The sequence below is a fragment of the Pongo abelii genome, chromosome 16 (assembly GCF_028885655.2).
Source record: "Pongo abelii isolate AG06213 chromosome 16, NHGRI_mPonAbe1-v2.0_pri, whole genome shotgun sequence".
NCBI classification, from domain to species: Eukaryota; Metazoa; Chordata; class Mammalia; order Primates; family Hominidae; genus Pongo; species Pongo abelii.
The window spans coordinates 103848735-103862093 of NC_072001.2; the positions used below are offsets into that span (position 1 = coordinate 103848735).

Here is a 13359-nt window from a genome sequence, read left to right on the forward strand (position 1 = left end):
TGTAGGATGGTTTATTCAAAGTAGTGTTGTGTACTACAACTCTTTGGAGAAGTAATTTATATAATACATTTTAACCAGGGGCATTTTTGATTATTGATTTATAATTATATCATAGTCTTACTAGGTTTTTCAGTCCCAGTTGTTAAGAATCACTTTTAGAAATAAATAGTACACAATTTTTAGTCAAATTGCATCACATTTTAAGGTTCTTTGATACAGAAAATATCCTGCCCTTTATAGTATTTGTATTACTTTCTATTTTTAATATAGGCATCTAGAGATTTCTTGTCATTTGACTTAGTGCAAATGGAAAATATAGTTCAGAGCTCATTTACCTTTGGAAAAAAGCTACCAATAGAAAAATATCATAAGCCTGATGTTGTATACATTGGGATTCTATCTTAAGAGAATACCGTAATTGTTACTTTAAGGAGAGCTGGAAACTGCCTTTGTCCTATAAAGTAAGATTTGTTTAGCACATTTCATACTAGGGTCCCTCTGAAGGGAATTCAGAGGCAAGAGCAAAGGAATAAAATGTGTTTATGGTAGGATTTTTTTCTTTTCTTTTTTTTTTTTTGAGACAGAGTCTCGCTTGTCGCCCATGCTGGAGTGCGATGGTGTGATCTCAGCTCACTGCAACCTCTGCCTACAAGGCTCACGCAATTCTCCTGCCTCAGCCTCCTGAGCAGTTGGGACTACAGGCACGTGCCACCATACCCAGCTAATTTTTGTATTTTTAGTAGAGATGGGGTTTCGCCATGTTGGTCAGGCTGGTCTCGAACTCCTGACCTCAAGTGATCTGCCTGCCTTAGCCTCTCAAAGTGCTGCGATTACAGGCGCGAGCTACCATGCCCAGCCTATGGTAGGGTTTTAAAATGGGAAGCTGAAATAAAACAAAGAGGTATTGTGCAACCATCCCAGATGTTGACCTACGATGGAGAGAATCTGGAAGTTCAGGTGTGTAGAGCAATCCAGAGGACGCAAACCTTTCACTTCTTCCTTTGTGCCTCCCTCCACCTCCAATTTCCACTCCTCTCCACCCCAAAGAACAACTTTGGAACTTTGTTTTGCCTTCATTTTGCTCACTTTGGGTATTTAAAAATGTTTTTCCTCTCTACCTTTATGAATCCAGATATTTTTAAACAAATAAATAAGTTGATCCTATCATAAAAACGGTAATGGCGATGTCACAGGGAGGTGATTTAGGATATTTCATTTTCTAAATTATGCCGCTGGCCCTGGTTTTGTAATTTACGCTAGACCCTTCAAAAGATGATTTCCTATTTTATACCAGCCCAATTATTACTAATGATGGGCTTCTTTATAAAATGGAAAGACTAATAACCCTTTGAACTATTATGTAATTCCATTGTAGTTCATTAGTATGAATACCTGGTAATTTTTTCTGCATCCCCTAAAGGGTTTGTAATTCTTTAAATTATGCTCTTTTGTGAGATGTCTTCCAGTTTTCCCTGTTATGATCCCGTGTACAAGGAAGTAGTTCTCTAACAGGGGAGGAATTAATTTTCTAAGATGCCTAGTAAATGGTGTGCACATTTGTGTTGATTTTTCTTCTTTCATTCTCTTTATTCTCTTTCTCTGCCTTCTCTTCTTCTGCCACTGCCCTTCTCTTCCCTTGGCCCTTTAATCTCTGGGATAGCATATTGCTGAATACATACAGCATTAATAGATTTTCAGTAAATACTTTTAAGCAATCTGTTGACAAAAAAATAAGTATTTCTCTTTCAGTCATAATCTTCTACTCCTAAAATGCCATTTCTGAAAAAAATAGCTCCTTAGACTGTCTTAGAAATGACAGTACTTACCATAAGCAGTCCTTATTATGCCTAAAATTTAGCTCACTTTTCACTCAGCAATACTGGTACATGGCAAGAGGAGTTCATACTGTACACTCGTGGAGAAACAGTGTAGTGATATCCCTCACTTCATCTCTGCACATCTTTTTATACAGGTAAAAGCCCTCACATCTCTGCCTGATTCAAGTCAGGCAGGGATTTCCAGAATGTGATTTCTACCAATTTGCTCAGGACTGTTTCCCACTAATGGGTTTCCAGTTGCTTCTTCACTGTTAAACTGTCATCTGGTTTTTACTGTCCTGACATCAGGAAGATGGAGACTCCAGCTTCCACAGAGGCTCTAGCTTCCACAGAGGCTCCAGCTTCCAAAGAGGCTCCAGCTTCCAAAGAGGCTCCAGCTTCCACAGAGGCTCCAGCTTCCAAAGAGGCTCCAGCTTCCAAAGAGGCTCCAGCTTCCAAAGAGGGGCCCTCTACTTTTTTGGTAACCAGAAGCAAACATCCTTACAAATATTTAAAAATGTATTTACCTGGTACTTAGTATGTGCTTGGCACTATTGTAAGCACTTTTCCAAAATTAACTTTTTTAATGCTTGTAAAGCCTTTGAGGTGAGTGTGATGATTATGAGAATACAGGCAGGAAGCTAAGGAGCCCAAGATCACAGAGACTGCAAGTGGTGGTGGGGCCAGGAGCCAAATCCAGGCAGCCTGGCTCCAGAGTTGATGCTTTTAACCACTATGATATACCTCCATCATTAAAGGAAATTCTGCAGACAGGAGTTACACGTGGTCAAGAACCCTTTAAAAGGTCAGATTCTCCCAACGACATGCATTTAATGGAAAAGAAAAATTAGTCTAGAGCATTTCAACATATTGACTAGAGCATTTCAACATATTGACTAGAGCATTTCAACATATTGACTAGAGCATTTCAACATATTTAGGCCTAAGAATGTGCATTTTTCCCTGGGAAGGGCTTACGCAGAGATAAATAACTTGTGAGGATGGTAGCATTTCTGTCCGTGCTTCCCTTGAATTAAAGTTGTTGGCTCATTTTTGCCCTCTTGCATCTTATCACAGACAATGAAGAAAAGCTAGTGATACTTAACGATATTCTAGCTGAGGAATCTACTTAAGTAGATCATTAGGTCATTAGGACATTTCCTATTTACCACATTACCACATGTGGCAGTGTTGCCAGACTTTGCACTATTACATACATACAAGGCTTCCCCGTCTTCCAGCTTCTAGTAACATTCAAAAAACTTTTTTATACAGCCCCAACCAACAGGCTTCTTAAAGCCCTTCTGGCTTCCTTGTAACACTCACCTCAAAGCCCTCCCACTGCCTGGTGCCAAGGGCAAAGCCCCACTTTCAGGTCCCGGAGTCTCACTCAGTTATCTAATGCTGCAGAACTTTAGTGGCTTAAAGCAACAAGAGTCATTTGTTTTACTTCCCTGCTCCACGTTATTTTCTGGAGCAATTTGACTGGGGTTTCTCTGCTTTGAAAATGGCTCACTCTTGCGGCCGGGCACGGTGGCTCATGCCTGCAATCCCAGCACCTTGGGAGGCCGAGGCAGGCAGATCACCTGAGGAGTTTGAGACCAGCCTGACCAACATGGTGAAACCCTGTCTCTATTAAAAATACAAAAATTAGCCAGGCGTGGTGGTGCATGCCTGTAGTCCCAGCTGCCTGGAGGCTGAGGCAGGAGAATTGCTTGAACCCTGGAGGTAGAGGTTGCAGTGAGCTGAGATTGTGTGCCACTGCACGCCAGGCTTGGGGACGGAGTGAGACTCTGGCTAAAAAACAAAACAAAACAACAACAAAAAAGGCTGGCTCAGATGGCCGGGAAGTTGGTGCTGGCAGTTGGCCAGAAGCTCAGCCAGGATTGTCTGTCAGTGACCTCAGTTCCTTTGTATAGGTTGCTAGGGGGTCTTCGTGGAATGGTGGCTGTGTTGCAGTAGTGAATGTCCCAAGAGTCTGGCAAAAGCTGCATCACCTTTTATGACTTAGCCTTGGAAGTTACATAACAACACTATCACCATTATCATAGGCCCACCCAGTTTCAAGGAGAGGGAACATAGATCTCATTTCTTAATGATAGGAGTATCCAGCCTCATTGTAGAAAGGCATGAGAGACAGGAGGTAATGTGGTCATCTTTGGAGAGAACAGTCTGTCACAAAACAAATCCGTATCAGCAGATCCCCCATTCTTGGGATCTTGAACATGGGAGATGGAAGTTGCATCTCCCAATAGCTTGAACTTGGGAGATGGAATAGCTTGAACTTGGGAGATGGAGGTTGCAGTGAATTGAGATTGCACCACTGCACTCCAGCCTGGGCAATAGAGTGAGACTGCATTGCAATAAATAAATAAATAAATAATACTTAAAAAGAGCCCGTCATCTATTAGGAAAATCAAATTCTTTAAAGAAAGAAGATTCACATCTAATTCACATTCCAGTTTGCATTTGCAGATCAAATACTGTAAGCATTTACTGAAAAATGACAATGATAATTTATTCTTTTCCTAAAGTAGCCCATGAATAGTGTTGAAAAATAATTCAAAACAGGCTTGAGTGTGTTTTGCAGCACGTTGACTGTTTTATACTTTAAGGACAAGCCTATTAAGCATTCATTCAACTAATATTCGCTGAGTACTGTGTCAGCAGTTGGATTTACATTGGCAAATGGAGCCAGACATGGTCCTCCCCTCATGGAACACATCATATAGTGAGGAAGATGGGTATTAATTAACATGTAATCACCAAATAAATGTGAACTCACAACCTTATTAAATGTTATAAAGGAAAGGAACTCTGGGAGTATCTGATGGTGAATCCTGACATAGTCTCCTGTGATGAAGTGCTATTTTGGCAGAGATCTGAAAGGTGGAGGAGACATAATCTTCCCAAGAGGCACATGAGTGTGTGTGTCACATCCCTGTACAGATCCATGTACGGACATCTGTGGATACACATACTCCTAGTTTACAGACATTTCCAAGAAAGCTGTCACTTCTGCTGCCATTCTGTTAAGAGACCACATAGCAAGTAACCTCTCGAAAAGCATATGTTCATACAGGCCTTACAGAGCAGAGGTCTAAGTAAGCCTTTGTCATTTATGAAGAAGTACTTCAATTTGAATAACGGTGATCACTGTAAGCAAGTACAATGGATATAAGGGATAAAGTACAAGAATAGTTTTCCAAGTATGGTCTAGTGGGCCCTGGAGTCCCCAAGTCCCTTTTAGGGTGTCTGTGAGGTCAAAATGATTTCTTTCCTTTTTTTCTTTTTTAAATAGAGAATGCAAGCCACGGTTACTGTTTTATAAACACAAACTTTTGTATTATAAATACAAAATAAGAAAAGACAGTGGTATGTTAGGTGTTATGAAGGGTGAAAACTTTATATAAACTTCAAAACGCTGCTTTCTGCATCTGCATCAACGTAATTTCATGATTCTCTACCAATTTTCATTTATAGAAAGAATCTCTATAATCAAATTATCATTCGAGTTCATGCCCCCCGGAATATCTGTAGGAATACAGTTTATTGTCTGCTCCTCCACTCGGAAGGAGCCCTGAGTCTGTCTCGTCTGCTCTCAGAACTTTGTCTTCATGAGCAGCCACAGCATAGAGAGGAGCCTTACAACTTCTTGAATCCCACAGCTTGACAGTGTTATATAAGGATCCTGAAATCAGCTGTGGTTCATGGGTAGGAGACCATTTTACTGATGTCTCCCAACCTGTATGTGAGGTTAGGGACGGCAACACGAAAGAACCATCTTTAGTTTGGGGATCCCACAGTCTGATATGCCTATCTGGGCTTCCAGATGCTAAACATTTACAAAGTAGAGAATAGGAAATACAATTAAACACTTTATTTCCTGTAAAGTTGACTTAAGATTGCCAAACATGACATCCCACACACTAATTTTATGGTCCCAAGATACACTGCAGATTTCTTCAGCATCTGACCACAGCACTGAGGAGACTGCTTCCTTGTGGCCAGAGAGGGTCACTATGGGAGTCCTTGTTAGTCCCAACTGCTCTGTTTTCTGTTTCTTTCTTGGTCGATTTGTGGATTCCTCCATTTCATCTTCTTCTGTAGGGACACTAGACCAGATCCTTAGCATCTTATCCCAGGAGCCACTGCAAAATTTAGTTCCTGAGCTATCAATAGCTGTAGAATCTACACTTGTGCAGCAGTGTAGGGTTTTCACTTTGTTTCTCTCGACATTCCACTCCCATAAGAGAATAGTCTGATCCATAGAGGCACTCAATAATAACACAAACTGTCTTTTATCACCCAGGCCACATCTTTTACAACATCCATATGTCCCACAATTGTCAATGTTGACTTTCCTTCCAAGGACCGGATTCGAGAAGTCTTATAAGAACCAGTCAAGATCCATACCTCTGTCCCTTAAATTGAACTGGTCCAGTCATCACGGACACATCATTCTGGTTGGGGTGCAGTATACTTCTTCGTGTATTCTCTTTCCACAACTTCTAATGAGGTGTTCTCCCGTTCCATGTGTTTGACCAAGGGGCATTCGCAGAAACTGACCCTTAATAAGGAAATCAAACTCCACATATTTGTGGAACTCATTTCTGCCCTTTAATAATTAATTGGTGATGTTACTAAGGTCAACACTTTCAGAGACAGCAGGGATTGAGAAGGGAACATCATCGATGGCCTATTTCTTGTGATCGGTGTAGAAGCTTGTTTGCAACAGAGCCATGTCAGGGAGTGCACACGACTTGCCCACAGTTATGGGTTAGTAGGCTGAGAACAGGAGCTCCTGTCTCTTAGGACTACAAAGAGACAGCTCAAAATTAAACTGCACAAGTAAGCGAGAAGTTGCAGTCTAATCCCGGACTCTGCTTTCTCTCTGTGGGTCTCCTCCTGATTTTCATAATAACACTGAGACATGATTTGCCTTTCTCTCATTCCTTTTATCACGAGTGTCAGTTTTTTCCAGAGACTAGGTGGTGTGATTGATGTGGTTTATCTCAACAGATTGAATTCAGAAGGATATATGAAAATTCAGCTGTCATCTGTTAAGCCAGAAATTAAAAGCTTTGCAAAAATGTGAAAGAATGACATTCTTCTTGTTAAATTTTTTTTTGGTTTTGGAAAGTATAGTTATTTTTCATAATGATACGTTAACATGTAATGGGTTTATTAGAATGAATTTAAAAGTATTTCTAAAATTTCTGTTTTAACTTATAATATGGCATTTACTATAGAGATAGCCCACATAAAAGTTTTTTGGAGTTCGCAATAATTTTTTGAAGTGTAAAGGAGTTTTGAAACCAAAAAGTTTGAGAATGACTGAAATATGGCATTCAACTTGACTTTAAGCATGTTACTTAATCTCTCTGAGACTCTATAAAATGGGGATGATGATCAAAGTACTTCCTTCATAAAAGGATGAAAGGAGTTAATACATGGCATGAGCTCTTAACAATACATGGCGCAGAGTAAGTATTCAATATATATTAGCTTTATTATCATGTTTGATAAGAAAGCAAAACTTCCTTGACTCCAAACACTACTGAAGCACAGTTGAAGAATTCTTCCTTGTTTTTGGAGCCATCTGTACTGTTTTTGTAAAACAAAATATTCCAAAGGGAAAGAAATAGGATTTTGTGATTTTTCTTTTGAATTGAGATATAACAGGAGTTTTTATTGGCAAGTGATCAGGGTGTGGAAGCTTGAAGCGATGTAGATTCAGAACACCTTGAGGTGCTTTTTCACACCCCCTTCCTGCTGCACTCCTCAACTGTCAGCCTTACAACCAAGTTCTGCTGTGTTCAGAATCACGGAAGACAGGTGGGCAGATCTGGAAAGCTTGTTTCACAGAGACCACGGTGGGTGTCGGGGCTCCAATGTCCTAGACCCAGAGCTGAAAGGGAGGCTCACAATAGGGGACATCTCTTTCAGTCCCCACACTTTTCAGATTGAGAAGCCAAGGCTCAGAGGAATGATTGGCTCACAGTGGCTCACCCAGCGTGAGAGAGACCTAGTCAGGACGAGAACCAGAATTTTCCTGATTTATAACAGAAAGGATATGAGGCTTAGAATCAAAACTGTTTTTAGTCTCAGTCTAAAGCCTTAATTGGTTGTCTGATATTAAGCAGCTTGTTTACATCTGATACTCAGTATTCTTATTTGTAAAATGGAGTTGAAAATATCCACCATCCCAGGGTTGTGAAAAGGATCAAATAAGGCATCGCATGAAGGTCCTAGGACACTTTGAGTTGGTATCTTTCCGGTCCTTCGCATGTCAAGTCCATAGAGAGAATTTCTCAGGGAAATGAACAGTTCTTTTCAAAAGTGCCTTAAATATTGTGCTTTGTGGCTTTGTAACATTTTCTTTTTTCTGTCTTTTTAGGACAGCCCAGAAACTTGCAGGACCTGTGCCGAATTAAAATTCGACAATGTATAGGCCTTCAAAACCTAAAGCTACTTGATGAACTACCAATTGCTAAGGTCATGAAAGACTACTTAAAACACAAATTTGATGATATCTGATATGCCAGAACTGTGAGCAAGATTAGGAGTTATATTCCAGATACTTAAAAGGCTTTTTGCCTTGCACAAAGTATATCCTATGCAATTTCTGATTTGCTGTGAAATCAGAAAGCAGGTATACACTTTTGGGTTTTCTGTTTGTTTGGTTGGTTTTCATTGTAGGGGAGGGCTTTTTTATATATATATAAAAACACACACCACATGCTTGAAGGTCTTAATTTGGTTTCTTGGTCCAAGTTTAAGAGGTCCAAGCTTTGTATACAATACTGCATTTAGAAAAATTGTCTTTTCTTAAATGACACAAGCAGGTTTGGAGTGGAGAATTTACCCTTTCCAAATTTATGGTTTCCTTGGTAAGCACGGTATTCTAAACCAGCAGAGCACTTGTTAACGTATGGAGGCACAGTTTCACCCAGGGCGACCCTGGGTTCTTTTGGAAAATGCCCTAAGAAATGTTTAAAGTAATGCTGTCACCTCATTCATTTTTAATGAGTACAAATTGGCCGTTTCAAACTGTTCTTTTTCCTAATTAATGTAGCTTTCGGATGACATAAATCCAGTACCTCTGCTTTTCTGTTGGTGTGCTCTTGTTTTTAACTTTTTTTTTTTTTAACAACTGCAGTACACTACCCTGAGACATTGTATCTCAATTTCTATCTCTAGTTAGAGTTGTGCTTTTAAAAAAATTAATGGGAAAGAAAATAACCTTGTGAAGCCAGTGTATTCTGTTTTTAAAACTGTGCCTGCAGTGCAATACTCTTTCTGGTGTATTTTATCCATTATTTTACTTGCTGGTCATCATTTCACAGCCAGCTTTGACATGCCGCTGAGAACAGGAGCCGCCACTTTAATTTTCACTGCAGAACCATAGTATGTCAGTTGCAATTTCCATTTTAAGCTATGTCTTTTACTTCACTTTAAGCAGAAAATTTTGTACCCTGGTGGTAGAGTCTTCCCTTAAAAATTGTTAAATCATTTGGCTTTAATGGTTCAATAATTTAGGGTGTCTTCATGGTGTTTCTTTTCTTCCCAGTTTAAAAAAAAACTTTTTAAGGGTAAAATCTTTAAGGGGTACACATTTATAAGTCTGGCTAATTTCTAATATGCTAATTAAACATTTCCTATTTTAAGGTTATATACAGTGAGGCTCTTCAGGACAATTATTTTCTGAGTTGATTGGGCATATGTTTGCCGTGTAAACACGGATATGATAAAGTGTCAGTAACAATGGAAAAGGTCCCAGAGGCATTAGGCATCTAAGACGATGCCCTCAGAAATGTATTCTGTGCTTGATTTGTGTTATTAACTTCAGAAGAACCTTTTCAAATGTCCCAGTATCGTTCTTAGTGCTTTGGGAAAAAATATTTACACACTGTTAATAAATTTGTTATCAGAAGTTTACAAGACGAAGGGCTTCTCTCGTCTGAATTTCTAGATTTAAGTCATAAAGTGTAAAACTGTTTCACCCAGAAGTGTAACTAAGCAGAATTAGGAGTTGTCTCTGGCTTCACCTTTTTCAGAGCCAGCAGTGCTATTTTCTCAAGCACAGCGTTTGTTCTCTTGGGTGCAGAGTAGTTCTGGCGTCTTAGGCTCTGATCTGCTTGTGCCTAAGCATTGCACAGGTTTCCGAAGACGGCAGCTTCAGAGAAGAGGATTATTCGGGAGATTGCTGGTGTGGCCCATAGACTCTTTGGCATAGACTCTTTCGCAGGCAGCCACTCTGAGTGTGGCCAGTTCTATAACCATCCCCAAACTAGCTGGAGCCTGATGGATAGGAACAGGTAGTCTGTCCTCTTCCCCATAAAAATGTTCCAAAAAGTTATCGCCAGAGAGAGTCCCTTATGAAGACAGTTGCCAAGCTGTATTCTCATTCTTTAAACCAATACCCAGGTCAGGGCTAGGACGCACTAGCAGTGTTAGGGACATGGTGTGGCTAGAAATGAATTGAGTGTGACTTCTCCCTACAACCCCAGGCCAGAGATATGAGGAGGCAGAGGGGTGCCTGGAGTTTCTGCACTCTCATCAGTGATGTTCATGTTACACTTGCACAAGGGCTTATTTCCACGTATGTGTGTGTTAATTTATTCACTTAGTTTCAAATGATTTTCTCTCCCCAGTCATTCAGAGGCTTCCAAACTAAGCCACTGAGTTTGAGTCAGGGAATTCCACGTAAAAAGATCAGATTAAGGTAAATTCTTTGTTCTGTATTGCTGCTGTGACTTCAGAAAAAAAAAATTATGAGAGCTCTTCCTGGAATTTTGAAATTTCTATTTAATGAAGAAGTGTATAATTCCATTATTTATTGTTTGAGGTTTGATTTATCTGGAAGCTTAAAAAGAATGTTTTATTTTTGTTGTTAATAAAATCCCAATCACATTTCACAATAACTTAAATGTCTCCAGGTGGGTTACTGGTAGATGATAGTGGTGACACCTGCAGGTCTGCATTTGAATTGGATTCACAGAGAAGCATTCCGTGGTCACATAATGAATAGGGAGAACAGATATTTTCAGAAAAATCAACTGATGGTTTTTTCCAGAAACAGAACAGAAAATGTTAAGAATATTTTCAAATTTGTCAGATTCTTTTATGTTTCCTTTGAAATTTATTATTTAAGCCTATTGCTAAACCTTTATAAAAATATATTTGGCAAATACACCAAAGAAACCAGCTTACAAAAGATTATGATCATTAATGAACTGCAAACCTCATCTTTCGAAAACAAGGTTTTGTGTTTTTTTTTGTAAATATTTGTGTTTATAAATGTACAGCAGAGTAAGAGTGTTTTTTAGATTATTTAATTCCCATATTTCTAAACTATTTACTACACAGTAATCCATGCCTGTTAGTTTGGAGGACTTGACTGTTTCGTTTTTTAATTCATTATCAGTCATGCTTGGAACAGCATTTCCACTAGAGAATTCAGTGTTCTGGCAGTAGCAAGAGTACACATCTGGAGCATGAGGGAGTCTGGCATGATTTGTCAGATGCACACCCTAAGAGACAAGAATGTGTAGTTTAATGACCAGCATGGACCATACGAAATTGAGATTCTAACTTTCCTGCAGAAGTGCTCATTAGCCCAGAATGTGATTGGGATAAGGCCATTTGCCCACAAATTTCGCTTTCATGTAACTCCTAGTGTGTTATATCATAATGTATTTTGTTCTTCCTTTTTAATGTAAGTTTTGCTTTGGGTCAATTTGAATTAAAAAAATCAAATCTGATTTAAAACATGTTGGAGTTGTATTTTATTTCCAGTCTACCTTAACTTTTTAATATGTCCAGCTATTTAGTGAAAATAAATAAAACTCTATCCTTCCTTCATCAGCATTTTAGATCGCTGGGAATTGTTTAAGAATATGATGATGCGGAAGACAATACCACTCTGCATTGTTACCAGATAAGCCATTTCTTACCCTCCTTTAATTTGTTTAAAGCATTCTGCAAATACCCACCAACAAAAGATTATCACAGTGTTGAGTGTATCGATCCAGCACTGGGCCTTCTTGGGCCATAATCGCCACCTGCCTCGTGCATGCCACACCTTGACTCACGACAGGATTTAGACCACAGCGTTTCTAAACGTAGGACAGCATGCAGTCAAAGCAGTGAATCTGATGGAGTGACCCTGCAGGAGATGAAGCAAAACAACTTTGATTTCACATTTCCTCTATAAAACATAAGCACAGCTTGATTCAGGAGAGACCCGAAGTGAATGTGAATGATGGTGTGCTAAAAGAAAGGGAAGAGGGACTGCTTAGCACCCCATGCAGAAATGGGATGTTTTGGAATTATAATCTTGTTGCAGCCTTGTCCAGGGTTTGGCACGAATGAAGGCCAAGAATAGGACATTTGAAACTATTTCTAATGATCAGCAGGGGAGTTCAGCTTTGAAAAATTGCTGTGTTGCTTGGAAACCTTGAGATCATTCCTTTTCCAATATGATAGAAGCAGTGTATTGTTTTCTCAGCTGAAAGACAGTTTACAAAAATGGTTTACAGCTATTGATAAAACATTATCTACTTGATAAAAAAATAGTTCCACATCTCACTTATTTGGATATCTAAGATGAAAGAAAATGGATTTGTATCCTCTGCCTGTATTTATATAACTTAATGTAACTGTGTGTGCTTAACTGAAGGAATAACAGGGAAGTTTTACAAGTTTTGATGATAGAACTCAAGATACTAAGATACAAAGATAATTTTTCTTTATTCTATCTTTAGTTATTTTGTTATTACCTGTTAAATGAAACAAAGGGTCAGCCAGCATATGACCCGCTGGATCTCATGACTTCTCTTGTATGCCCTGACAAATAGTGTTCCACGCTTTGTAATATATTTCCTGGAGACCATGGCTCATTTGATGGATATTTCCTTATCTTCCAGAAGAACTCTGATTCCTGAGTGACAGTCAGCATTCTGAATTACATTTGAAAAGACTGAGTGATTTGTGTATGGCCTATACAAGATCATCAGTGTGGAAGTAAAACCCTGAACTAGCCCTGTTGCCGCAGTGCTTGGTCTCTCACTGTCCTGAGCGAGTATCTTACACTAAATGATTAGATGTGATCTTTAAGTCTCATTCATCCAGCTGTTCCTAGAGCACCTCATGCTGCTTTTCAGTTGTGTATCTGCAAGGCAAGGGGTTAATTCATTCTGACCCATAAACCGTTGGAAGTAAAGGATCGCATTCAAGCACAGTATTTCTCTTCTTTTGCAGATGTGACCTTTTAAAAACATGTCATCATTTGTAGTTATTATAAATTTATTTTATTTTATTTTGGAGACAGAGTCTCACTCTGTCACACAGGCTGGAGTGCAGTGGCACAGTCTTGGCTCACTGCAACCTCTGCCTCCCAGGTTCAAGTGATTCTCCCGCCTCAGCCTCCCAAGTAGCTGGGATTATAGGTGTGTGCCACTATGCCTGGCTAGTTTTTGTATTTTTAGTAGAGATGGGGTTTTGCCATGTTGGCCAGGCTGGTCTTGAACTCCTGACC

The 13359-nt window shown here is 39.4% G+C and overlaps 1 protein-coding gene and 1 pseudogene across 2 annotated transcripts in view; one reads left to right on the top strand and one right to left on the bottom strand.

The window, feature by feature from the left end:
* The window catches only part of ASB7 (ankyrin repeat and SOCS box containing 7), a 48482-nt gene extending 36891 nt beyond the window's left edge, over positions 1–11591 (top strand). Inside the window, exon 6 of one of the 2 annotated variants that reach the window (XM_024232231.3) lies at positions 8218–11591. In XM_024232231.3, the coding sequence (XP_024087999.1) occupies positions 8218–8357 (140 nt within the window). In that variant the 3' untranslated portion in view covers positions 8358–11591. 2 annotated transcript variants of the gene reach the window in all.
* Positions 5324–6561, bottom strand: LOC129050523 (ribosome biogenesis protein WDR12-like; annotated as a pseudogene).
* Positions 11592–13359: the final 1768 nt, after the last annotated feature.